The sequence below is a fragment of the Rhinolophus sinicus genome, linkage group LG06 (assembly GCF_036562045.2).
Source record: "Rhinolophus sinicus isolate RSC01 linkage group LG06, ASM3656204v1, whole genome shotgun sequence".
NCBI classification, from domain to species: domain Eukaryota; kingdom Metazoa; phylum Chordata; class Mammalia; order Chiroptera; family Rhinolophidae; genus Rhinolophus; species Rhinolophus sinicus.
In genome coordinates, this window is record NC_133756.1 from 49278339 (window position 1) to 49304456 (window position 26118).

The 26118-nt window shown below is 32.2% G+C and overlaps 1 protein-coding gene across 6 annotated transcripts in view; it reads right to left on the reverse strand.

Annotated features, from left to right (window-relative positions):
* Positions 1-371: 371 nt before the first annotated feature.
* Positions 372-26118, reverse strand: part of ODF2L (outer dense fiber of sperm tails 2 like) — a 54434-nt gene continuing 28687 nt past the window's right edge. For 4 of the 6 annotated variants that reach the window (XM_074335092.1, XM_074335091.1, XM_019751770.2 and 1 more), the window contains exons 3-16: positions 25880-26012; positions 25115-25243; positions 23461-23520; positions 23265-23336; positions 22560-22676; positions 19304-19489; positions 16048-16157; positions 14898-15033; positions 10982-11092; positions 9613-9717; positions 5921-6006; positions 5676-5838; positions 3234-3359; positions 372-951 (exon numbers count right to left, since the gene is read on the reverse strand). In XM_074335092.1, coding sequence (XP_074191193.1) covers positions 823-951; positions 3234-3359; positions 5676-5838; positions 5921-6006; positions 9613-9717; positions 10982-11092; positions 14898-15033; positions 16048-16157; positions 19304-19489; positions 22560-22676; positions 23265-23336; positions 23461-23520; positions 25115-25243; positions 25880-26012 — 1663 coding nt within the window. In that variant the 3' untranslated portion in view covers positions 372-822. The other 2 variants (XM_074335087.1, XM_074335088.1) reach the window with 2 other exon arrangements.

The following is a 26118-nucleotide window of genomic DNA, read 5'->3' on the forward strand; positions in this document are numbered from 1 at the left end:
TTTGATCGTCTCATGCAAGTTAGCCATGGGAAAGAGTGGGACAAGTTGTCCCCCTTTAATCTTTTAGTTAACTCGAAGGCTTTAGAATGTGTACACTAATGATATTAGATAGTCACTAATATAAAATGAAGAACAAAGAGACTACGAATTCATAGGAGAGCCTGAGAGCCTATTCTTTATAAAGAAACAAAGCATGCCAACATATTTTCATCAGTCCCCATCAGTTGGCATTTAATAGCTATGGCTTAAAATTCTATATTTAAAAGCTAACAGAAATTATAATGGCATTTTAGTATATACTTGAAACAATATTAAGTACATCAAGGCACTGGGTATTTTTAGAAAGAATATAATTATACCATTATTAAAAATTAATATCCAGAATATTTCCTTTATTATATTTATAAATATGTATATATACAGCACAATGTAAAACAATTATACACATTATTTAAACTCATGTATTTGGCTCATAATTAGCCTAGATTTATTACAAATTCACTTGGACAATGGCTACAGACACACAAAGAATGATTCTGGCTTCTTTTGTGTGTGTACACAAAACATTCTAAAAACTGACATAACATCAATAGAAATTAAAGCAGAGCTAAGTGAAAATTATCCAGCACAAAAAATACTAACATCTATCCTGTTTTAAATTTTCAATTGGATAATAGACTATGTTTCAAAAATCTTTACAGAAAACTCCAATACTACCACCTACAAATCATAAAGTATAAGAGATAGTATATTTATTTTTTACCTAATCACTTTTAGACTCACAGTGAAAACCTACTACTTATAGAAAATAAATTCAACAATTTATCCAAACATTGTTACATAAGAAGTTTTAAGAAATTGTAAATAATTCTTAACACTCTCGTTTTGAGTCTCCGACTTTTCGATACTATGTTGTATTTCTTTCAAACATACTTCCTGATGTTGTATTTTCTAAATAAATAAAAAAAGAAATTAATATAATCAATAAGGACATTCATGTCAAAGGAGAGTCATAATATAAAATTTATATATACAATGGTTAACTACATAATTTTTAAATTTTTTTTAAAAAAAATCTTAACATCTGATGTGTTCATTATTAACTTATCTTAGAGCTCACTTTTCTTTAAAACCTAGAATAACTAAAGCACATACATGGTTGAGCTCTACTATGATATAGTTAATTTTCATATACATTCACTTAGCCCCAAATTATTACATATTTAACATGATTAACTTAATAAATGTGTTTTACTTAAAACTACCACAATTAATTTCTCTTACATTTAACATGATATATTTTAATACTGGTTTTTGCCATTTTCTCTGCCTAAAAAATTTATATTTTATACCATAAAAATGACTTTTATTGTCTTAAAATTGACAGAATTCTAGTTTTTGTAACATAAACATTTTATTTTTGAATCCATTAGAAATAAAAAGAACTCTTAATATTATAAATGTTCTTTATCTGAGGAAAAAAATTAAAAACCTAATATAGTTTTAAAAATATTCAGTTGCATATAAATTCCCAAGTAGATTTGTTCACTGTAAATACTTTAGCTAGGCCGCAAATATCATTTAACTTCCAACTAAAATGTAGGCACCTTAAGAAGAAAAATCTTTTCTTTCCTTCCTATCAGGTGCTCAGTAATACCTGACAACTTCTGAAACTGAGTGATGCCCCGCAAGTGAAGTGGGGTGATGTGAAGCAGTGTGCTAGGTTTGACTACACAGTCACAGAATGAATATAATGAATCTTTGTGGAAATCAATTTTACTCAACAATTTGGAGGGAAAATATTAATACAAACCCACTTATATTGTCGGGAAAAATCAAGATTTTAGGATAATACATAAGACTCCAAAGACATTTTAGGTTTCAGTAAGGCTGGCCTGAGTTAAACTGCTGAGGTCCCCCTTGGATCTGTGCATCCACTCTGCCCCCGACTGGAACACTTGGACAAAAAATCAGAAGAGGTGTGCTATCAATACTATTCCAGGGCCTGTGGAAGACACCACAGTACAAGCAATTATTAGACTGGCTCTCAGGGTGCTCAGGCATGTATATAAAACACTGAACCGCCCACTGAACTGTCCCCTGGAAGGGACAGAATACATAAACTCATTTTTCAGCATTCTAAATCTATGCTTAGAATGTTAGATTTTTACTACTGTAAAAATGGTCAGGTTTAATTAAACATCTAATTTTAAACCTATTTGCTTTGGCAGTTTTAGCCAAGTACTAGGAGCATTATAGCAAAACCCATCTCATCTTAGTGTATTTATGTTATTTTTTCAGGAGCTTTAAATACACAAAGAACATCACACATATTTACAATATTAGCAACTCTGATGGTGAGTAAAAAAACAAAAGTTTAGAAATAAAGGGAAAGCCTGTGCTAAATTAAAAGTGAAAAATATTTTGTTCTGATTAAATTGCCATGGAACTTTTGATGGTGATAAAATTAAACTAATATTGCATGCCAAAAATCATTTAACTTTTGAACCTTTCAGATTTTCAACTTTTAGACACATGGGAATGAAAAATTAGTTTTCATGGAGTCTCTGGCTCCTGGAAAAAATAAAGTATTATTTTCTATGTCACTGTTAAGTAGAGAGTTTTCAAGTAATTTAGTCACGACTAGTGCTAGCTTTCATAATGTGCCAATTGGCTAATTCATGAATATTTAGGAAAAAACATTAGAAGACTAATTAAACACAGCCAATTTGGTTTTCTCATTTTATGGTTGAACAGACCAAAGCATCCACTTCATATGCAAATATAACAATACTGAATATTTACTTAATGCCAACTTTCTAAAATATAATATTCATTAGTCAAGACAGATATCAAGATCTAATTCATAACAATAGTTCAAATTATGTTTATCTCAAAAAATGAAAAGTTCATACCAGAAAGAAAATAAGTAGATTATATCTGTAACTTTCATTAAGCAGCTGTCATGCAAAAGTAATATGTAGGGAAAAGGCCTGATGAGAGTTTGGGGGAAATGTAACAGAAGCTAGATGAGGATAATAATTCTTTGGCATAATCCTGAAAGTTTTAAGTTTTGTGACTTATATAATTTGTTATTTTTAATATTATCAGTAAAGCAATAGTCCTGATTCCCTTCACTTCGTACCTTAACTGTTTAAGTAAACTAAAATGGTAAGAATATTAAATGCTAATTTATTTTTTATGAAAATACATTAAGGCATACTAATACTTACACTGTTTATTTTGCAAACAAGTTGATTTTGTTCTTCATTTCTCTTTCGAAGCTCAGTTTCCAAATCTAATATTTTAATTTGTAAAGCTCTCTCTCTAGATGACATTTTCTCTATTTCTTCAGAAACCTGTAATTTTCATTAAAAGAGTAAAGTAACTACATGCACTTCCTTTAAAGTATGATTTAAAGCCTTGGCATAGTTATACTGTATATTTTTTTTCCAACTAGATATTAATTGGATAATTAAAAAATGTTTGGCCGTCCTATGTTAAGGAAGTACATAGTATAAGTGTATATACTTTTCTTTGTAGTATAAGTATCTACAAAATTAGCTTGAGATGAAAGAGGTGTATGCATTTCTAGTGCTGTGTGATTATAGGCAGATGTTTTCCCCAATATTATATTTTTATAACCTACTGAGACCAATTACCATGTTTTACGGTATTTATATTTACCATGTTGTGTAGAGTGGTGGTGGAACATAGAGAGTTGTCATTAAATGCTGATTACAGACTTGGATGGAAAGGATTGGGGGCAGGGCAGATGATATGTATACCTCACATACACACACAAAAGGGACTGATTTTTCATTCATCCACTTCTAGAGTGGTCTTAATTCGAGTTTTCGTAGTTCTCTGATTGCTTATTTTTGTAGAAAGTCTAACTTAGCTATGTTCATCCAAGGATTCAGATATATGGGAGCCTATTTCCAAGAATGTTGAGTTTAGCCACAAGCATGAGAGTGGAGGCAGGAACTAGTTAAGGAGCAAAGAGCTAGTGGGAAGGACTGTCCTCTAATGTAACTCCTATGGACCCAGTTCTCAGTTTTTATAAAGTGATTTACAAACATGTCTGTGTGCAAATTCTAAGGGCGACTGTAAGGGAAGGATGCTGGCAGAATCTGAAGCTATGAGAGAAAAAGCCCTCGGAACAAATATCCATGGCCTTCATCATTCCTCAGTATGACAATTATGACAGTGCAGTGACAGCTCACCTCATGGGGCAGGAACTAGAGATAGCCCCATATTCTACTGCAGCAGGAGAGAAAATTGAGGGCAGACACATCTGTGGGGACTCTACACAGTTCTGAACAGCAATCTGAGAGCACTTAGTATTTCCAAAGTCCACTTAGGCTGAACTCAAGATGAAAGTCACTTATTTTCCTCCCAAAGGTTGGCGGCGCTGAGAAATCTGGATTACATTTCTACCACTGGCAGTACATTTTACTACTTAGCCTTTATTCGATGATGTGTCCTTCAGTGTCAATTTAGATTGATTTCCCAGAGTTTAAACAAATTAAAAATATACACACACACATATATATATTTATATGTATGACACTGGTGATAGCGACGTACATTTTAAGGATATCAGATTTCTTCTGACTCCTGTGGAATTGCCATTCATGAGCTTGAGAAAGACCATGGGTAGAGAGAATTTAGAGGGAAAGATTCAGAATTTGGTGTTGGACATGTTAAGTTTGAGATGCCTCTGTTAAGCAGACATGTCAAATAAGTAGAATATATGAGTCTAGATTTCAGGGGAGAAAGAAGACTGGAGTGGAGCTATATATCTGACAGTCATCAGGGTACAGACGATCTCTTTTTAGCATCATTCATTCTTATGAGGAAACTCATCATCCCCATTTTACCAATTAAGCAACAAACAAACGTTTAGAGAAGTTACTTCTCCTGGGTCAGGGTATGATGTGCCAGAGACAGAATTCAAATCCAATTCCTGCTGGACTCCAAAGCCCACCGTGTGTCTTTTCAAGCTCACATTTTCAAATCATTTGATAAATTTACCTCCTCTTTGAGATCTTCCTGAATCATTTCTCCTCAACCTCAGGTTGAATCACCTGTACCCTCCCTCTGTTGTAGCACTTACATGCTGGATGGCATGCGTTTGTTCACATGTTATCTCCTACTGGACTGTGAGCATCCTGAGAGTTGAGGACAGGTCTTATTTACCTTCGCATCTCAAGGACTGGTAGAGACATTTATTAATTGCTAACCCAATGGATTTAACTGGAATTTAATTCTTGCATGTATTTACTGATACAACAATATTTTCCAAAAGGGAGTTGAGTTTTACAGCTCACTGAATTCTGACCAAAACCAAAATGTTCAATAATTTCCATATTTGCTGTGGTTTTATTAAAAAAGGGTTGGGGGGTGGGGCACTCCCTCAAAGTGTTTTCCATCTCTGCCCTTAACCCTGCCACATCATCATTATCAAGTAAAGTAAGTCTGGACCAGTAATATATCTGTTTAGCTCCAAAAGGCAAAAGTAGGTAAAAAAACAAAAATGTAATTGCTCCCTTCACCCTGTCATCAGGATGAAAACAATAACTGTAGGTTTGGCAAGATGAGATATTGTCTGTTTAAAAAGAGGACTCTTTGGTAAACTAATTAAAAAGTTTCTAAATAAAGGCCATCTGTACCTTTTCTCTTCCTTCTTCTAAAGCAGCTTCCAGCTGTCTGGCCAATGCTGTATATTCTGCAGACTTCTCTTTAAATTTAAGATTGCTGTGCTTAAGACATTCTTCTTGGTTTTCCAGCTTCTTTTCAAGCTCTTTATTTTCTGCATCCATCTGTTCTAATTTTCTTTTTACAATAAACATATATTTTAAAATTACTGTCTGCAGAGAAAAATGTAACACCAATTTTAAGTCAATTTGATACTTACTGTTTTAGGTTTTCACACTTCAACTGAATAAGATAATTTTCCTCTTCCAGAGAAAGCTTTGTCAGAAGATCGTGATTGTCATCAACCTTTAAAGAGAAAAAAAAATTGTCTTTGTTATTTTCTTTATAATCAATTTCCAAAGAAACCTATATACTTTACTGTTAGAACAATCATAAAAAACAAGAAAGTATAAATATTATTATTGCTCATACACAGAGAGACACCAAGATATCACATTGTTAAAATACAAGTTCTTAAATTCCTGGTTAAATTTAAAAAAATAAATAAAAAAATAAACTAGGCTGCCTCGTGGCAAATCATCTACTACATATTATTCTGAAAAATGGCAATTAAGACATTTTGAAAAAAATTTTATCGAAAAAGGACATTTATTTTATTAAATAACTGTGAAGATTTTAAACAGTATTAATCTCCTATTGTAGAATATTTAAGGTTGCTCTTATATTTTGTTTCACCTACATAGTAACTGATAATTGAATATATGTTAAGTTGTAACTGTAAGAACCATATTTGTGCAAAGCAAATTCATTAACAAGGAAACCAACCAAAGACACACTTGCCCATGCCAAGACAGAATATTCTTCCCATTGCTTCAAAAGCTATGTTTGAATAGTTTTAGAAGCCTTCAAATAAAAAAAAAATTCTCATAATTTCAATTAGTAACTTAGGTTATCTACATAATTTGACATTTTCCTAGAAAAAGCTCTTCTCAGGAATTTAAATTCAGCAAAGTTTTGTTTGTATGTTTTTAAAAACAGGGTGCATTTCAAAATTAAAATCCAGGCTACTTTTGGAAGAGAGACAGGAAACCATTACTAAAATCATTTTGCAAATAAAGAAAAAACTTGCTACCATCCTGGGACATGCTTCTGTGAAAAACAGAATACTTAATTTAAAAATATGTGTTAAGTGTTTACTATGTGCTAGGCATTAAATTAGAAAGAAGATGGCTATAAACCTGGCACCCATGATCCCTGCTCTAATGGAGAAAAAAGTGTATGATGAAATAAACAATTGCGAATAATCCAAATAAGTTTGATGTACAATTCTAATTAAAATAAATTCTAATTTTTATAAGATAAATTACAAATTGTAAGATGTTTACAACATAATAAACATAGCATTGCTCCTTCTTTCATGCTATTACCATGTCTTCATATGTCTAACTATAGATTCGTACGAAAAAACTAAATCAGCAATTTTGGTTACCAATTTTTACTATAAAATGCTAAAAGAATAGCTTGCAAAATAATATTACAGTATCTGCAGAAAACTGACATTTTTGTCAACTGATTTAGATGGGAGTGAAAAAAAAAAAAATCAAGCCCTGATGTAAGTGCCCTCAGCTGGTGAAATCATTCCAAAGTGTTACTTTAACACATCCAGCAAAAATCAGAAAGACAGGGGGACACCTGGCCCTGAAGCTCCCTAACAGTGCGCACTTGGTCTGCATATTTGCCCTTGTAGTGCTGCAGACTCTCCTGACACTCCTGAAGCTTCTGTTCGGCCGCCATCAAGGAATCGCGTACCCGCTCTAACTCCTTCAGATGAGACTTCATCTGACCCCTCATCTGAGTTGTAGCATTAGGGAAATAAGTGCAAGATCACACATTTAGAATTAATGTTTCTACTATCTCAAATACTAGATACTCTTATAATGTAATACATATTTTAGGTCTAATGGTTTTAAATAAAATGATTCCAACAAATAAATATGAATAAGCAATGTTAGACTCTGCATATAACTCAAAAGCAGGCTGGACTTTACTAGTTTTCAACAAGTTTTTTGAGTAAATGAATATAGTAATATAAGCTTGCAAGAAGAATGTTTAACCTGCGGTGTTTCCCCGAAAATAAGACCTACCCAGACCATCAGCTGTAATGTGTCTTTTGGAGCAAAAATTAATATAAGACTCAGTCTTATATTATATAAAACCCAGTCTTATATTAAAATAAAACCAGGTCTTATATTAATTTTTGCTCCAAAAGACACATTAGAGCTGATGGTCTGGCTAGGTCTTATTTTCGGGGAAACATGGTACTTAGGAAGCAAACTTTTTGAATCCTATCATTTATATTCAAGCACAGATGTTACTAATAAAGCTGATATGGTACCCAGCCATCAGCCTAAAGTGATTGTCACTTTTTGTCATTCAATCTTATAACTCAGGTATTTCAATTAGAAGAGCCTTGCTGCACTCATCTTAGTCCAAATTGGTGGGGTTTACTATACATTATTTCAAGATAGTTTATAGCATCAGTCCTCAGTAGACTATTTGATCATTAATGTTATTATGAAGCAAATCTCTTTAATTTTATCTATATTAATCTCTTTGGCTGCTACAGTCCCTCATTTGTAGCACTTGTGTGGGGATGTGACAAGAAGGAACCCTAAGATGTGCTTGTCATGTTAATTAAGGAAAAACACCCAGACATGGCATTTAGGATGTTCATAGGGATGGAAAACAAGAGCTCGCCTCTTTCCCTGACACAGGAAACACCTAGAGCTACTACATAACATCTGGCATTCTTAATCCTGAAAGATAAAACTAGAACAAAGCATACTTCTGAGACCCCAAACATCGAAGAGCCCATGAGAAAACCAGGAGATTTAAAACAATTGAAAACTAAAAGGAAGAATTTCATTTTTAAAAAAATGACTTTTCTGGTTTAATACCAGTAAGAAAACTCTAAGTGACCTTATAGTATCTGAAAAACACAGGCTGCTGCCCCATCTGCCTTTTGAACAGGTTTTTAAAGTAGGCTTTTATTTACAGCACTACCTAGTAAAAGAGGAGACATTTGCATGGGTATGTCTCATGAGACAGAGACCAAGAGAAAGATTTTTTTCTCTGATCTGCTAAAAATAGGTGAACAATAATTCTAAAAAAGTAGTAAGTTGCACTTTTAATGGGTTATCTTTATCTCTGCATAACCAGCGGACTGCCTGCAGTGGCTGACCTCTTCTTCACATTGTACCTCACTTGAACTTCTCAGGCCAAGATGTGGAGAAAACCCAGAAACAGTCACCTTATTACACTCAGCTGAAACTGAACAGTAACATCCCATGACTCCTGCAGCCAAGAGTTATCATCCTACGACTTTCACTGCTTTCTTACCAAACAACATGAAAAGACCCAAAAAGGGATGCGGTTTCATTTAAAAACTTAAAAATATTCACAAAAACATCATAACTTGCCAATACTGGCCTTCCCCTCATTCTGTTGCAATAGGGTGAAAAAAAGGAAATGATGGTTATTTTATGCTATTATTTTTTCTTCCAACAAAGCATTAGCAGAGAATATTTACTTTGCTTTTTTAGACCAGAAAAATAAGGTGTGATTAAAAATGAGAGGTATTCAAGTTTTCATACTTATGGCTGATAAAGCTGAGTGACAATCATTTTTTTGAGCCATTTAAGTCTGCTCTTGAATAAGAAAAATTAAACATTTATGCTATTTTCCAAATATTAAGTAAAAAGTGAAGAAACAATCACACAAACACCATTTCAAGCCTGGAAGAAACATTATTTCCTCAGAAAACAAACTCCTACAGGAATTGAGAAGAGATCACTAAACTAGAGAAAATGACCACAATGAAAGAATTTATGTAATATTCACAAAGTACAAAATGAAAATAATTTTTTTTATTATTTAAAATGTCAAATTTACCTTCTCTAATTCCTTATTTTTGTTTGTTGTTATCAGGTTATTTTCACTTAGCAAATTTTCACATCTGCTTTTTACGATTTCAGCTGCTTCTTGCAATGTTTGTATCTGAAAATAATACATATTATTAGAGTAACATGTGTTATTTTATTTTTAGGACCATAATATGAAATAAAAGGCTAAATATTTAAATTTTCAATTTTAAACAAATCATTATTTCCCTATCAATACCCTCACTATGTTTATCTTATGTTGTTCCTTCTTTAAATATGGGAATCACTTAAGGCTATCCTCTAATCCACAGTCCTTTTAGGATTTACCTGTCTTTACCCAGCAACACTTCTAGACTCTTCACTTGACTCTGAATATTGAGATATCTTCATTTGCAGGTCAACGCCACGTTAAAGAATAAACTTCTGGTTCAAACTAGCTCCCATACCAATTATTTTACCCTCCAAATCAAAATCTGCTCAAAAAGTAACTGAGCATTTTATACAAGGTCCAGAGCCTAGAATATGGTAACTCATCCAAAATATTCTTACTAAGGGATTGAACCCTGGGAGATCCAGATGACACTCTCAATACATAGTGCCATATAGTCCAACACAGGCTCCATTCTCACCTCTGGCCTGGGTGACTGCAGTACGATACTGGACATCTCAACTCCATTTTCCCATCCAAACCATCCAGATGTAGCCTCTTCCTACTTACTTACACTATGCCGCCCTTAAGCTTTTACTTTTAGTTCATTATTCTTTAATTCAAATATTCTCTTCCAGTGAAATCAAACCCTTTATTGCCCAATTTATTATGCATCATTCATGGACCTGCATAAATCCAAACCCGTCTCATGAAGTTTCTCTTGAATACATTATCTAAAACATAAGCTTTTCTATAAATTACTACTGAACACATGCTCTATTCCATACATATTGTCACATGTTCTTTCCCAGGCCTTTCATGGGAGGAAGTCTGAATTATACTTTCTTCATTCATTTAGAAAAATGGAGTATTGGGCTTTAATGACTCTGGAAGTCATTATTCTAAATACTATATACAAGATGACCAACAAATATAATCAAAATTAACTAGGTAATACCTTAAGGCTTATATTACATCTGTGAAATTAATTTTAGATCTACTTTTAGGAATATCCAACACATAACACAGGCAATGTTTGAGTCAGGAATCAGCAGAATCACCTATTTATAAAAGTATTTGGGACCTTAAGAAACAGTTGGGACATGTCATATTCTCTCACAAAATAATAGCTCCACCTTTCTTTAATCCTGCTTATGTAGATCATAAACAAATGCAGTGTTTTAAATTGTTTACCAAATTTAGCAAACATTAAAATAAATGCAGTGGTCACCTGGGTTTTATACACTTCAATAAGGGTTTTCTGTTCTTTTTCTACTTCTTCCAATTCTAAGAGTTCATTTTCAACAGAAACCACCTCCTCCTTCAAAGCACCAAGTGTAGCCTAGCAAGAAATATATAACTATTATAAATCATTAAAATTAATTCATATTCCAGAGCTATAGAATTATAAAAACATAATTTATCAACAAAGTTAAAAACTATTTTTGATTGCATATAATACCATCTAAAAATTTAGGAATTTCAAAAAGTTAGTAATACTTATAAACAATCTTAAAAGAATTATGGAAGACATATTTTTAAACCTTTCAAATTTTACTGACTAAAAAAAAAAAAAAAACAACTGGAAAATAGACCATGTTCTTGTATGGGAAGACTCAATGCTACTGATATATCAGTGTTTTCAAAATCGATAAAACTTTAATGCAATTTCAACCAAAAGTATAATAGTTGGGGGAGGGGGAATATGACAAAATTATTTAAAATTCATATAGAAAAAAAATAGGTCTAATAAAAATTTTAAAGAACACTTTAAAGTGGAGAATCTCAGTGCTTATTAGATATTAAAATGTATAAAGAACTAAAACTAAGATACTAATATAAGAATATACAGGCTGATGGAACAGGAAAAGAAAAATGCACTAAAATTATATTTAGTACATGACAAGGTCAGATTTTTAAATCAATGGAGAAAATATGTTTCACTAAATAATGGTAATAAGACAACTGTTTATGAGAAAAAAATAGAGTATCTGCCACCATTCAATACTACTTTTTATATTTATTAAAAATAAAAAAATAAAATTACAAAAATTTTCAAAGAAAATCTTATTTGATTGTAGGATAACAACAACCCTACCAAGCATAAAATCAAAAGAAGATATCAAGAACAGTAAGGAACTGAGATTTTACCCTACAAGTTTACAAATTAGTCTAGTATAGTTTCATGGATACTAGCAGAAGAAATGAGACTCAGAGTTGAGAGACACAGGACTTCATTACTCCCAGCAATAGCAGTAGCCAGATATCAGCATTTGTATTAGCTTTCTAAGCCCCAGTTCCCAAAGGGCAACTTAAAGAGGACCTGATCACCCCTATACAGGTAATGGGATGCATTACAGAGGAGCAATGCTTGAGGGAACTCAATCAAATCTTTTATAACAAGCTAAGCATGCCTACCGTTTGGTAGAAGAAAACATTGCTATCTTCCAAGCATTTGGAAGCAAGCTTTGCTATCTTCCTATCTTTCTCTAAACAACAATCCTCGAAAAGATGGTCTGGATCTACAGACAGTGCCTCTGCTTGCAAGATATGCAGAAATGTGAGAGACTCCCAACAGAAGCCATAACGTGTATCATATACATATATATATATATATATATATATACACACACACACTACATATATATGCATATATATAGTGTGTGTGTATATATATGTGTATATATATATATACACATACACACACACTTTAGCACCTCTTGTAATTGCAGATGTCAAACATGACTTCCATTCATCTTTTGTTATTAGTATATATTAAGTATTACAATTTTAATAGTTTTCCTTTCTTAAAATGTGTATACATTTTTTGGCACCCCCGGTATATATATATATCTCCAAAATGTGATAGCCCCCTGAAAAGATTTAAGAGGCAAGAATATATACACACACACACACACACACACACACACACACACACACACACATACACATGTGGAATTCAGGACCAAGGTCTAGGCTAGAGATATAAATTTGAAAGCCTCCAGGATATAGATAATAGTTAAAGGCCCAACACTAGAAGAGGTCATCGATCAAATCTGGAGACTGGTTTTAAAATTGCCCATTTATAGTGGGTAATTTGGAAATGTATTAACAGTAACATCAAAAATGGGGCTCCTTTTGAGCATATAATACCACTTCTAGAACTTTATCCTAAGAAAATAGATATGCAAAGAGACTCAAAGAAGCTACCCACATTTTTATTTATAATGGCAAAACTCTGGAAATAGTCCAAAGTCCCCCCTAAAATATATATGCTAAAATAATAACTTTATTTATCTTTGTTGTGAGGTTACAGGTGATTTTTTAAATTTTTCCTTTTGTGCCTTTTTGGTTTTCCAACTTTCTTTAGTAAATAAATAGAACTTAATAATCCTCCAAAAAAAATTTTGCTGTTTTCAATAGAGGCCACTGGACTTTGAAAGCAATATCAGCTAGCTTCTTTTTCATTTGAAATCATAAAATCTGAAATTACTCTAAAGTAATTAAAAGCCACAAAATATAACATCTATGCAATTTTACATGGCAAATAACATTTGCCAAACATACCTAGATTTTTTTCCTTAAACAAAATCCAGAGAATAATGCATTAAAAGTACATGCTTCTGCATTATTATAATAGAATATGATAAGATGCAAACATTAACTCAATGAGTTTATACCAGTGTAATTTAAAATTAATTCTATTATCATGTGATTAAAAGTTAGATTTATAATTAATGAAATATGCTTCTAATCCTTTCTCTCTGAAGGATATCAAAAAAATTAAGAAAATAAACATAATAAATAAAATCTCTTCCTCTTCCTAGATAAAAACATTTTAAGTATTCATTAATATTCATTGAGAGCTAAGTATATGTCACACCTTCCCTGGGTATTCTGTGCATACAAAGATGGGAGTTTATAAGGAGAATTTTATCCTAAATGAAAAGTTTGGGGGGTGGGGGGAGGATGACGGGAATAACATTAGAACTGAACTTTAAAGGAAAGGTAGGGTTTAGATATTGAGAAAAATCACATTCCAAACTGTAAGAGTAGTCAAACTATAGGAATAGATATAGGAAAACATGAACAAATGGCAAGAAATAAAGAGTATTCCTATTTGGCTAGAGCTCAGGGTAACTAGTAGACTACATTCCCTAGTCTCCCTTGCAGCTATGTGGAGCCATATACCAAAAGAAGTAGAAGAGTGGTATGGGACTTTCAGAAGTCTCCCTGAACGGGAGGAGATGGGGAATAAAAGGGAGATAATCTAACTTTCCCCCCCCCCCATCTAGTTGATTCAAACTTGGCTACAATAGCTGGAGCTCCAGCGGCCATTTTAAATCATGAGGGCGAGCATCACAACCCAGGAATGGCGGAGTCAAAAGCTAAAAAGAGGCTAGGTTATCTGATGCCCTATCAGCCCTGAACTGCCAACTCTGGCCTTCTCTCACATAAAAAGATTCTTTTCTGTCTTCTATTTACTGTCTTCCAAAAATAACATTATGGAACTGCAAGTGATGCCATAGTTTTTAGTCAAGTTTCATCTGGTTACATGCAACTCTGATTGAGAACTCAAATATCTTTTTTCTCAGAAAATATAAAAACTTCTTTCCCATCTTTTCTCTGGAACACATACAAACCAATTACCCTTTGAATTTGATTAAGTTGGAAAATTCTTTTTGGTTATGAAGCAGCCAAGAACATACTTGCTGGTTTCAAACAGACCAGGCCTGAAGTTCTATCATATTGTAGCCATGACACCTAGAAATAATTTTATGCATTAAAGTTAATGTAATTTTGGATGATTCACTTAACTGCTAAAATTGGAGAGCAAATAAACTTTTTTTTCAGTTGAGACAAAGAGAGTTATGCAACTTCATAAATCTTAATATTGCTGAAAATAATTTTAACATGCATCTGTGTATACAACCATAAACATTTAAAATCTGTACACAAATATGTGTGTGTGTGTGTGTGTATATACATTTCCTCTTACAATGATATTTTAATACTCTGAGAAACGTAAGAACAAAATTATACAAGAGCATATTCTAAACATGCTGTTATTTCAAGCTACTTTTACTAAGTAGATTAAGTTGTCATTACACAATACATACACACATAGGCACACAAATACTTAGTACCTTTAATTTTGTATTCTCGAGATTCAGAGTTTCATTTTCATTTTCAATTGAGTGAAGTTTTCTAAGAATTTCTTCACATGAAGTTTTTCCATGGTCTTCCATTTTCTTCAGGTCTTCCAAAAGATTAATGATTTGCCTTTGTAAAATAAATATTTTGTAAAAGCCATAGAAATTTTCATTTAAATAATACATTTTAAGTATGTTTCTGAAATTATTTTGGTAGGGTGAACTGTTTCGAAAATTAATAGAACTTATAGAACAAGGGAAATAGGAAGCAGTTAGCTCTATAAAGTTACTACCTAAGTAACCTTAATTAGAAATAACTACACATTGATGATGCCAATGAAAAAATTACACAACATTCTCTTTTCTATTCAATAAAACATCTAAACTATCACCCATAGGTATGTCTGTCTGTCTCTCTCATTCACACACATGCACACACACAAAATTTCAGAACAAGGTTAAGTAAAAGGATCAAGTGAGGCAATAACTAATCTTTAGAAGCAAATTATATATGCTAGTTTTCAATAATAACACTGAAGAGAATATATATTAGGTTAGTGCAAAAGTAATTGCAGTTTTTGCAATTATTTTTAGCCTTTTAAACCACTATTACTTGTGCACCAACCTAATAGAAAAGGTATTTAAAAGCGAATATTCAAGAGTCATTGTTAGCTTATTAATAATAAATTTCAAAGCACAACTTGTATGTATTTTTATCAATTTTCTTTGTTATATATTCAAAGTACTTTAAGTAACAATAATTTTTAGGATTTCAAAAGCATTTACGCTTTTATTATAAACTCTGTTATATGTTCTTACTTACATATTCTTGATCAGTAGAGAAATATCACTTCCATTTTAAGACTAAATTAGCTTTAACATTTATTGCAAATAATAGATAACACACACTCAAATACCAAATACTAACAAGTTCAAAATTTCAAAATATGAACACTAATGTATTTTTAATGGGTAATCATTTTTACTGTATTTTTAGAGTAAGAAAAGTTTACAGAATTATAAATAGAAAAATATCAAATCATATAGACAACACCTTTAATGCATGCAATCCAGAAGAACCAAAATACAAACCACTCAGAGGAAAGAACTGAAAACACTGATTATTCACTTTTTTTTTTCTTACTTTTTCATTGTTTCTATCTGAACTTCCAATTCAGTTTTTTCTATTAAAATTTTCTCATAATGACTTTTCCAGGCATTGGAAGCTGAAATTGCTTCAGACAACTTGGCTTCCTAAAAAATACATAAAGTACTCATCTTGTAGTTTAATAACACTTTGGTTTTTTTCATGCCCTAAACACAAATACATTATAAATAAGGAAACATCCTATAATGTATGGAACTTCTGTTATAAAAAAAATTCAATGTACAACTCTGAATATAGGAAAGTTTTAAAGTAAACTTAAATATCTTTATGTTATTATTATTTTATGTGTACATAGTAGCAGTTCCAACTTAACATTTTAAGGATGTTACTGTAACTATTTTCAAACAATGTTTCATAATCAATGACAATAATTCCCTTTCTATTTACTAAACTTTTCATTTTGTACTCTCTATATAGAAAATACTAACAACCACATAAGCATCAGAGAAAAAAGCCCTCTGGTATACATAGAAACTACCTGCAATTCCATAATTCCATAGCATTACAATTGCAGCCTTATATATCTATGATAATGATGCCAGGCTGCTTTGTAGAGGTCACCCCATTGGCCTTCAAACACTGTTACTGTCAACAGAGATAACAGTGGTAGTGGTGGCTTATCCACCTTGAATGTGAGCTTGCAGAAGTAGAGATTTTTGTCTGTTTTGTTCATTGCTAGGCCCTTGAACAGTACCTGGCATACAGCGGACTTTAATAAATGTCAAATGAATCGGCTCTTCACAAATCCACCTAGTGAGCTACAGAGTCATTGTACACCCCGTCTACACTGTACAGAAAACAAACTCACTGGAATGACAACAGTGCCAATCATTACTAATAAGAAGACCCAGAAGTACGGTAGTCACCCTTATCCGCAGGGAATATGTTCTAAGACCCTCAGCAGCTGCCTGAAAATGCTGGTAGTACCAAACCCTACATATATAACGTTTTTTTTCCTATATATACATACATACCTATGATAAAGTTTAATTTACAAATTAGGCACAGTACGAGATTAAACAACAATAGAACAACTATAACAATATACTGTAATAAAAGTTATGTGAATATGGTCAGTCGGTCTCTCTCTCTCTCTCTCTCTCTCAATATCTTATTGCACTATACTCAATGTTCTTGTGATGATGTGAGATAATAAAATGACTTAAGTCAAGAACTTTCACCTTTTCACTTAAAGAAGGCACTGTACAGCTTCTCTTTGGCATATGTGAGTTGCCAGCATCACTACTCTTGCTTCCCATTGGGGCCATTATTAAGTAAAATAAGGGTTACTTGATCACAATCACTGTGATACTGTGACCACTGATCTGATTACCAAGTCAGCTACTGAGTGACTAACAGGCGGTAGCTATACAGAGTGGATATGCTAGACAAAGGGATGATTATGTCCAGGTGGGAAAAAGTGGGACGGAACAAGATTTCATCGCACTACACATAATGGTGTGCAATTTAAAACTTATTAATTATTCATTTCTTGGATTTTCCATTTCATGGTTTTGGACCATGATTGACAGTGGGTAACTAAAACTGGGGATAACAAAACCATGGATAAGAGGGGTCTACTGTAGCAATGATAACAGTTAACATTTATCGGGCGCTTCCTTCTTTCCTCCCATCATTCATCCATTTGCTGAAGAAGTATTTATTGAGCATCTAGTATGTGCAAAACATTTTTTGTTTACAATTTTTCAGTAATAATTTTGCTATATTGAAGAAAGGTTAGTATCTGTATTCATATTTTATGTAAAATGAATTTTGATATGCACTATGATGTATAAATTGAACAATTATAATACACATTAAGATATTTAGAAACTTTACCTATAAAATAAATGCTATGAAAAAAATTTAAGACATTCACATGATTAATTGTTGTGGGACTACTTCAAAACGAGTGATCAAGGAAGGATCCTCCGAAGAGTTGTCAATTAAAAATGATTTAAAATAAAAACAGCTACCGTGAGCCAGAGAATATTACAGACAAAGGCAACAGCAACAAAACAATGAAACAAACAAACTCCATGCATTAGAGGAACAGAAAGGAAGACAATATGGCAAAAACCTAGTATGGCCAAGCACTGTTACTATCAGCAAAGAGATGAAAGTGGTAGTTTTGACATACATTTTCTCACTTACTCCTTCCCACAATCACGAGATAGGTGGTATTATTACTCCCTATTTTATACACAAGAAAAGTGTGTATAAATTAGATAGGTTAGGTACCTTACCCACGGTCCTCAGGTTAACAAGTAGAGAAACCTTCCCATACTATGATCTGGGGCGTGGGTGATGTGACACTATTTAGGAAAATTCCAAAAATGTCAATGACTCGATTGGCTTTTATCGCTCAAGAATATTTTCAGGCATTTAACTAGGTCTACAACCTTCCAGATTTTGAACCTCGTCCTCCTTTTACCTAAATTCTTCTGAATGTAGGTAGGTTAAATAGTAATCTTAAAATGTTAACACTTGAACTTATAAACTATTGTTTTCTTTATATAAGCATTTATGCACGTCTGTTTTCATTTCTAAAAACCTCTAATAATTCTGTCTTAACACGAGGTCTTAAGAAGTGGGATACCAGTGAGACATTAAAAGGAGTAAATATTTTATTAATTGGTAATTGAATAAATATAATCATTAAACACAACAAAGCACCAAGCCCACTTTTCAACTTTGTACTACACGCAAATATAACTTTCACATGGTGTGCTTACGTCAGTGAATGGTTTTAAATGCATCACAGAGTTTAAGTGAAGTGAATTACTGAATAAAGTCATATGGTCTAATAACATAAATCAGAATTTCCCAAACTGGTGTTCCTCAGAACCAGTTCCAAGACTTGCTTTGCAGGTCAAAGGCGAGTTCTGTGGTTAAGTAAACTGAGTTCAATATCGTCCATTACAGGGCTTTACTTTCACTGAAGCCTTGTCAGGGCCTCTACTATGCTAACGTGCACCGTAATCTCCAAGGGAGAATAATGTATGAAATGCTACCCTTAGTTAGTTGACCATAGAAGCTTTGGGACACACTTAATATACCCTTTAAGGAAAGTTCTTAAGGAAATGCTGATATTATTCAATATGTAATTTGACATTTCATGTAATCTTTCAAAATAAAGACTAAAGCAAAACACTATGAGTAAAGTTTTTCTAGTGTCAGTACCATTAAGAATAAAATTATTACATCAAACATCATGACATTATATACTTACCTGATCTCTAATTAGGGAAGTAAGGTTTGCAATGTCCCTGGTAAAGTGTTCAAGCCTTTGTTTGTAAACTTTAGATGCCTTTTTTAAGGCTATAGCTTTTTTCCTATGCCATTCTTTCATTGCTACAGTCTCATGCTTATTCTTTCTCAATTGCAAGTTCCATTGGACTATCTTGGTCTCCAAGCTCTAAAAAAAACATTAGCAGCAATTAAATTATGTTAGAACTCCAATGTTTATGTAAACATTGCAAAAATATGTAAATAATCTTCTACATAGTTTATTAAAAAGGACTCACCATATGATTAACAAAAAGCAAAACAGTGAAGGTGATTTCATCAATGTTTGTCTGTAACCAGTTATAGAATACAAATTTAAAATACATCATCTACATAAAACTAATGGTATTATTATTTTAGATACTGATATTGGTGATTATGGTACAAACACTAACTTCCTTAAAATTGTTGCGATTAACTAGAACTTCACATCTACACATAGTACTAGTTATTTCAACACAAAAAAACAATAATTGAGCTGGAGACAATAGGTGCACAAAACTCAAAGGTATCGGTAGCTCACCAAAAATATTAGGACTCTAGTTCAAATGACAAAGGCTTAAAGGATATATGATCAAAATGTATAGCTCATGAAGGGTATCGATGAGATAAACATAGACATAATTTCACCAAATTTTATTTTACTAAAATTAAGGGGCATGTCTTAACACTTAAAAGAGTACGTTAAGGACAATAAAACTATTGTTTTACCCAATGAGTAGTAACTTTGTGGAAGTTATTACTCCAAAACTTAACAAGTTTAGATAAATGAATGACTACCAGATCCATAAGGGTAAAAAGATGTTTGAGGGTATTTTCCTATCCATTGAGTATGATGGTGTTAAATGGCATGACTATTTTCTTGATGACATAACGAGAGACAGAATATTGGCCGGGTGTATGATGGATATGATTTAGTGTGACTACTCTCATGTGGTTCTTTTTTAAATTATTTTAAGACTTTATATTTAAAGCGTATGAGTATTAAGTATCAGAATTTCAAGACTTAACACTATAGACTTGATCGCTTTGAAGAGTGACTAGACAGAATAGAAGAAGCAAAACATTCTAAAATTATCTTTAAAAATCTATTTTAACCTAAAAAGTCCAGGGAAATGTTTTAATGAATAGTTGGGGGAAAACAAATAAAGGCAGTACAGTAAGTAAAGCTACTTAAGAGAAACAAAGACCCCACAGGAAATACAGCTGTTATTCCTTTATAAAACCACAGGGTGTCATCATCACACCATGAATAATCGCTATACTTTAAAAACCTTTTAAACACCAAAAATGAAGTGAATTTTTTTGAACAAGATTCAGCCAAGACTTTCTCACTAGATTATCAAATTCCACACTTAAGCACTATTGTGTACTGAAGCACTGGAGTGTACTGAAACTATAAAATTATCTTCATAGTTTCAGAATAAATCACCCCTTACGGTCATTTGCCCAATGAATAGACATATTTATAGTCAACCTATTTGCCTTGTCATATTTCCAAAGAGCTATACATGCTGCATATCACAAAGGTAAGTATTCCCTGTCTCTCTAAAATATGAAAACATTCTAACTCTAATTGCTATATTATAAAAACCTAGAAAGAAAAATGGGTTCAAAGTATCTTTGGGGCAGTTCACAGATCATTATAATGTAACTTATATTTTTTAAAGACCCAATATAATGAATTGAGTCAACAATACTGAAAAACTGAGATTTATCTTGCCAAATGGAATTCATTATGTTTGTACTCTAAAGAATAACTTGTTAAACCTAAATCAAAGAACTGAATTCTGACTCCCAACTACTTAATGCCTTAAATTCCAAAAGTATGCATCTAAGAAGGAATGTAGAAAAATCAGTAACCTAATGCAACTTCTTTTAATCATTTCTAAACAGTTCGATTTTTTTAAATATGAACTCAAAGTATTAGACAAGAGAAGTTCATGGCAAAATCTTAGGATTTTAGCCTTATATTCTTTCTTCAAATAAGCATGGATATATAAAGTAACCGTTAACTTTTTAAAAAGCACTCAATATTTCATTTTTAAATTAAAGAAAATAATTTCAAAAACTTCCCCAACTGCTATTTGAGGATATAATTAAAAACCATGTAAAGTAAGATAAATTGTAGTAGATGATTATCTGAGACATCAAATCACACATATTCTCTTGTAGTTACCATGACAAGCAATGCAATAGCAACTCTAGTTCATCTGCAGTGCCCCAGGACACTGATACAAAAAACACAGGAACTCTATGAGTAAAAGTGCTGAAAAGGACATGTAGGGGGACTGAGGACAAATCTTGCATCCCCCATATCCCTGGTGGGCAAAAGCTTTTTGTCATTGAGAAAAACAGACCCCCCAAAAGCACTCATGAAACAGTGTGCCACAGATTGCAGACATCTGCTATGTTTCCAGAGTGTGAAAGCAAACAAATTTAATACAGAAGTCTTCACTCAATAGGAATTATCTTTGTACACTTCTCTTCTAAAAGTGGGAACACTTCTTTTTTCCTTTTGGCAAAAATATCGACCACAGATTCAGTTAGCTTGTGTCATATCATAGCAATCTCAAAGTCTTATGGAAAAAGTAACTGTGAGGCTTCCTAAAGAATATTTAAACCACTCAGCTTAAACTTAAAAATTTTCCTTAATTATAGTGCTAAAAAAAAATATGCATGAAAGAGGTTACTTGGTTATCTAAACACCAAACCTAGGTTAATTGATTTTAAAGTTATTACCATTAGCCACAAACACAAAAATAATAAACATTTATTAACTGTTTCCTAAATATGCGTGAGAGTATGTATGTATAGATGTAGGAAAAAAACTGGAATACTATATACCAAAATGTAAACAATGATTTCGGTATTTTTATTTTAATTCTCTGTTGTATTTTACAAACTATCCACAACAAAAATAAATTAACTATATAATGAGAAAGGTTTTTTGAGTAATTCAAACTCTACAAATCCTTCCTAGATTGGTACTAAAAAGAGATAGCATTTTTATGTTGGGATTTGTAGGCAAATCTTCAGACAGCCCAGAAACCTTAAGACTAAGATTTGCCTCAAATATGTGTTTCCCAAGGCAACACTTAAGTTGAATTCTTTCAAAACCACCAAATTCCAGAATTAAGGAGAGTCTTTACAGTAGATCAGTAATTTTACCACAAACTATAAATATGAATATTTATAACCTTCATGTAGTTTTTTAATTTATCATTCTCTGCTTCCTTTTTATGAATTTGGAGCTGTAGTCGTTCATGTACTACTTTAACTGATTGTGAAAAACGGTTTGCTTTCAAAGTGTTTGCCTAAAATAGAGAAAACAAAACAAACAAAAAAATGAGTTATTTGATGTATTTCTCCACAATCTTTAACTTTATACCCATATGTAGACGTGATCTAAAATGTTGATGAAAAGCAAAGTAACACTTTATATAAACTGTGACCCCCGCCCCATTACGAAATGTATTTCATGTAGCTATTTGGGACGTTTTCTACTCCCTCCATTTGTTTAATGGCTCCTGATATCTTTTTTAAAATTCCCATTTCCTAAGTAAAAGTATGAGTATATCTAAAATGCTCCTACAAACACCCAAATTTCTTACTTTATACTAAAATTGAAATACGATACAAATTTACACATAGTTTTAACAGTAAATTATGCCAAGTATCCTGATAAAAACACCATAAAAATCTTAAAAACAAACAAACAAACAAAAAAACACCCAAACTTTAAATAATTAAGATGTTATATTTTTTACATAAAACTTGTAAAATACCCAAATATTCTAAAAACCTTTATGTGTCTCTTTCTGAGTACATGGGGGCCAGGATGGAAAGTCGAGAAAGGATTCAATTTTAAGAAAACAAATGAATTAAGCTAAAAATATGCTTACCTTTTCATTCTGGAACAAATGAGAAAGTTCTTGGATATAGGTCGTCTTTTCAAGTATCTTCTTCTTAAGATTCTTCAGCAAATAAAATGTAAGAATTAGAAATATCATAACTTAAATAATGTTGGCTAATTTTATAAAACCAAGCAGCATACAAACAAATAATGTCAGAACAGACAAAAAGTGTAAAAAGACTTACAGTATTTTCACTTTCATTATCAGTTAGCTTTTCTAACATGTTGCATAAACCATCACCTATCTGTGAATAAAAAAGATGCTATAAATCAGTGTTCACAAACTGTATTTCTCTACATAAAAAGTGGAATAAGCATCAATTAAGTAATTAATATGAACAACTACTAGGCACAGTTCAGATTTTTTAAGAAGTTAACATCAAAAGGATTTTTTCCTAAGTGTTCCAAATCATGTCTTGTCCACAGTTCATGAAATTAGTTAATTTACTGAATTAATGCCTCACAAAGTACAAGCCAATGACATAAAAATCACAAACATCTTGTAAACAGAAGAAGCTCACAGTCCTGTCAATAAATAGGTAAAAATTATAAACAACTTAATTCTATCAAAAAAAAATTTTTTTTTATTACAGCAAATCAGTAACAGAATTCTATGTAGACATTTGAAACAAGAACACAGAAGAACATTTATTCATTTTGAGTGTTATACTCCTGCTTGAGAATGTGAAAAAGTTATAAATTCCTTTCACCCAGAAGCACCTATGCAAGCGCATGTAATGCAAAACTGTACTCATATGCGCAATTTCAGAGGGTCCATGGACATGATAAAGTCCATCCTTATACACTGCAAGGGCACACAGTGGAATTGCTTAGCACACACATGGGCTTTCATTTCTTTGGGTATATACAATTTATAAATGAATGTTCACAGCAGCTGCATTCCTAACAGCCAAAAAGTAGAAGCAACCCAAATGTCGATCCACTGAGGAATGGATAAATAAAAGAGGTATACTCATACAACAAAATATTATTCAGCAATAAAGAGGAATGAAGCACTGATAAGTGCTATCACATGGATGAACCTTGAAAACATTACGTTATATGAAAGAAGGCAGTTATGAACAACCACATATTAAGTGATTCCATTTACATGAAATGTCCAGAATTAGCAAATCCATAGGGACAGAAAGTAGGTAATAGGCTAAGGAGGGACGGGTGGAGATGGGAGGTGAACATCTAAAGTTGCACGGGTTTCTTTCTGAGGTGATAAACATGCGCTAAAATTGAATGTGATGATGGCTACACACTTCTGTGAATATACTAAAAATCAATGAGCTGTACACTTTAAACAGGTGAATCGTATGGTATGTGAATTATATCACAACAAAACTGTTACCAAAAAAAGAACACATGAATGTATAAATATAATGTACACAAGAGCTTAAATTCTGAGAGCATTTTACTGTAATCAGCTGAAATGAATTAGAACATTATAACAAATAACAGTTTTTGATTCTATAAAAATATGTTTAAATTAAAGTTTATAGGGGTGACATTGGTTAGTAAAGTTACATAGGTTTCAAATGTACAATTCTGTAATATATCATCTGTATATCACATTGTTTGTTCACCACCCAGAGTCAGTTCTCCTTTCACTACCATATATTTGATCCCGTTTACCCTCATATGCTGCTTTCATGTAGAACTATTCATGAAACATTAAAAGTAGGGGTTAGTTTAATGATTGCCATTTCAAACAAAAGTTCAAGAATTATTTCCATTTCAAATATACCAAATATTTTAATTTCTAGTTTTGAAAAATAATATAGTCTTTGAATGAAAAATATCACTATTAAATTAGTGGTTAATGTTCCTTACTTGTTGGTATTCTGTCTTTCTAAGAAGATGTTCTAAAGCTTGTTTTACACATTTAAAGGTGTCTAATTCTTTTGTCAATATTTCCTTCTGTTCAAAAATCTTCTTCAAATTGGATGCAGAAAGATTAGCCTGACAAAATACAAGAACCACATACATATTTTATGACATAGCAATAAGACACTCTAACATATGTTACTATCAAAGAATAGTTTTTCCTAGTAACAAAATCATTATTTTGTACACAGTAAATTTTGCCAAGTTTATTAATGGCAATAGGATCTGTTACATATTATGTTAAAGTAAAATGAAATCAAAATAAGGGCTTATACCATCAAGTATTTCAGGCATTTATTTAAATAGAACACAATTTATTTTTTATCCCTAACTCAAATTTTAGTATACTGAAATTTTAGAATAGAGATTTCTATTCCACATAACATTACAGAAAATAGATATATTTTATATCTCAGAATATTCTGGTTTTAAATTCACTTTTGAGAAAAGGTGACTTTAATTCAGCTCCAGGGAAGTCAAGCACCACGGTATACAGTTTCCAGCTTAGCCTCTTATTGAGTGCATGCCTGGGATTATCTCTGAGGAAAAGAATTAGTTACTGACATAGGAATAAAGAACACTGATAAACCTGCACTGTTTTAACATCAAATACCAGTATGCAAGCATAACTACTTTGAGATCTCAGTTAGTGCAATCTGAGTATTATGCTAGCTTTTCATTTTATTAGATGTTCACAAGTCAGGTACTCACATTTTCAAAACTAATTTCTTCAATGGTATTCTTAAATAATGGCAAAAGTAATTCTACAGAACAGGTTGCCAACTCAGCTTGCTTAAATGTCGCCTCCAGTTCAGTCTTTTCATTTAGGATGTCCTGCTTTAGACTAATTAGACATGCACAAACAAAATTTAAGTTAAATCTGTCACATAAACTAGGCATATTTTTATTCAACTATAACATAGCCTAACTAAATATTACAGTTCCATAAA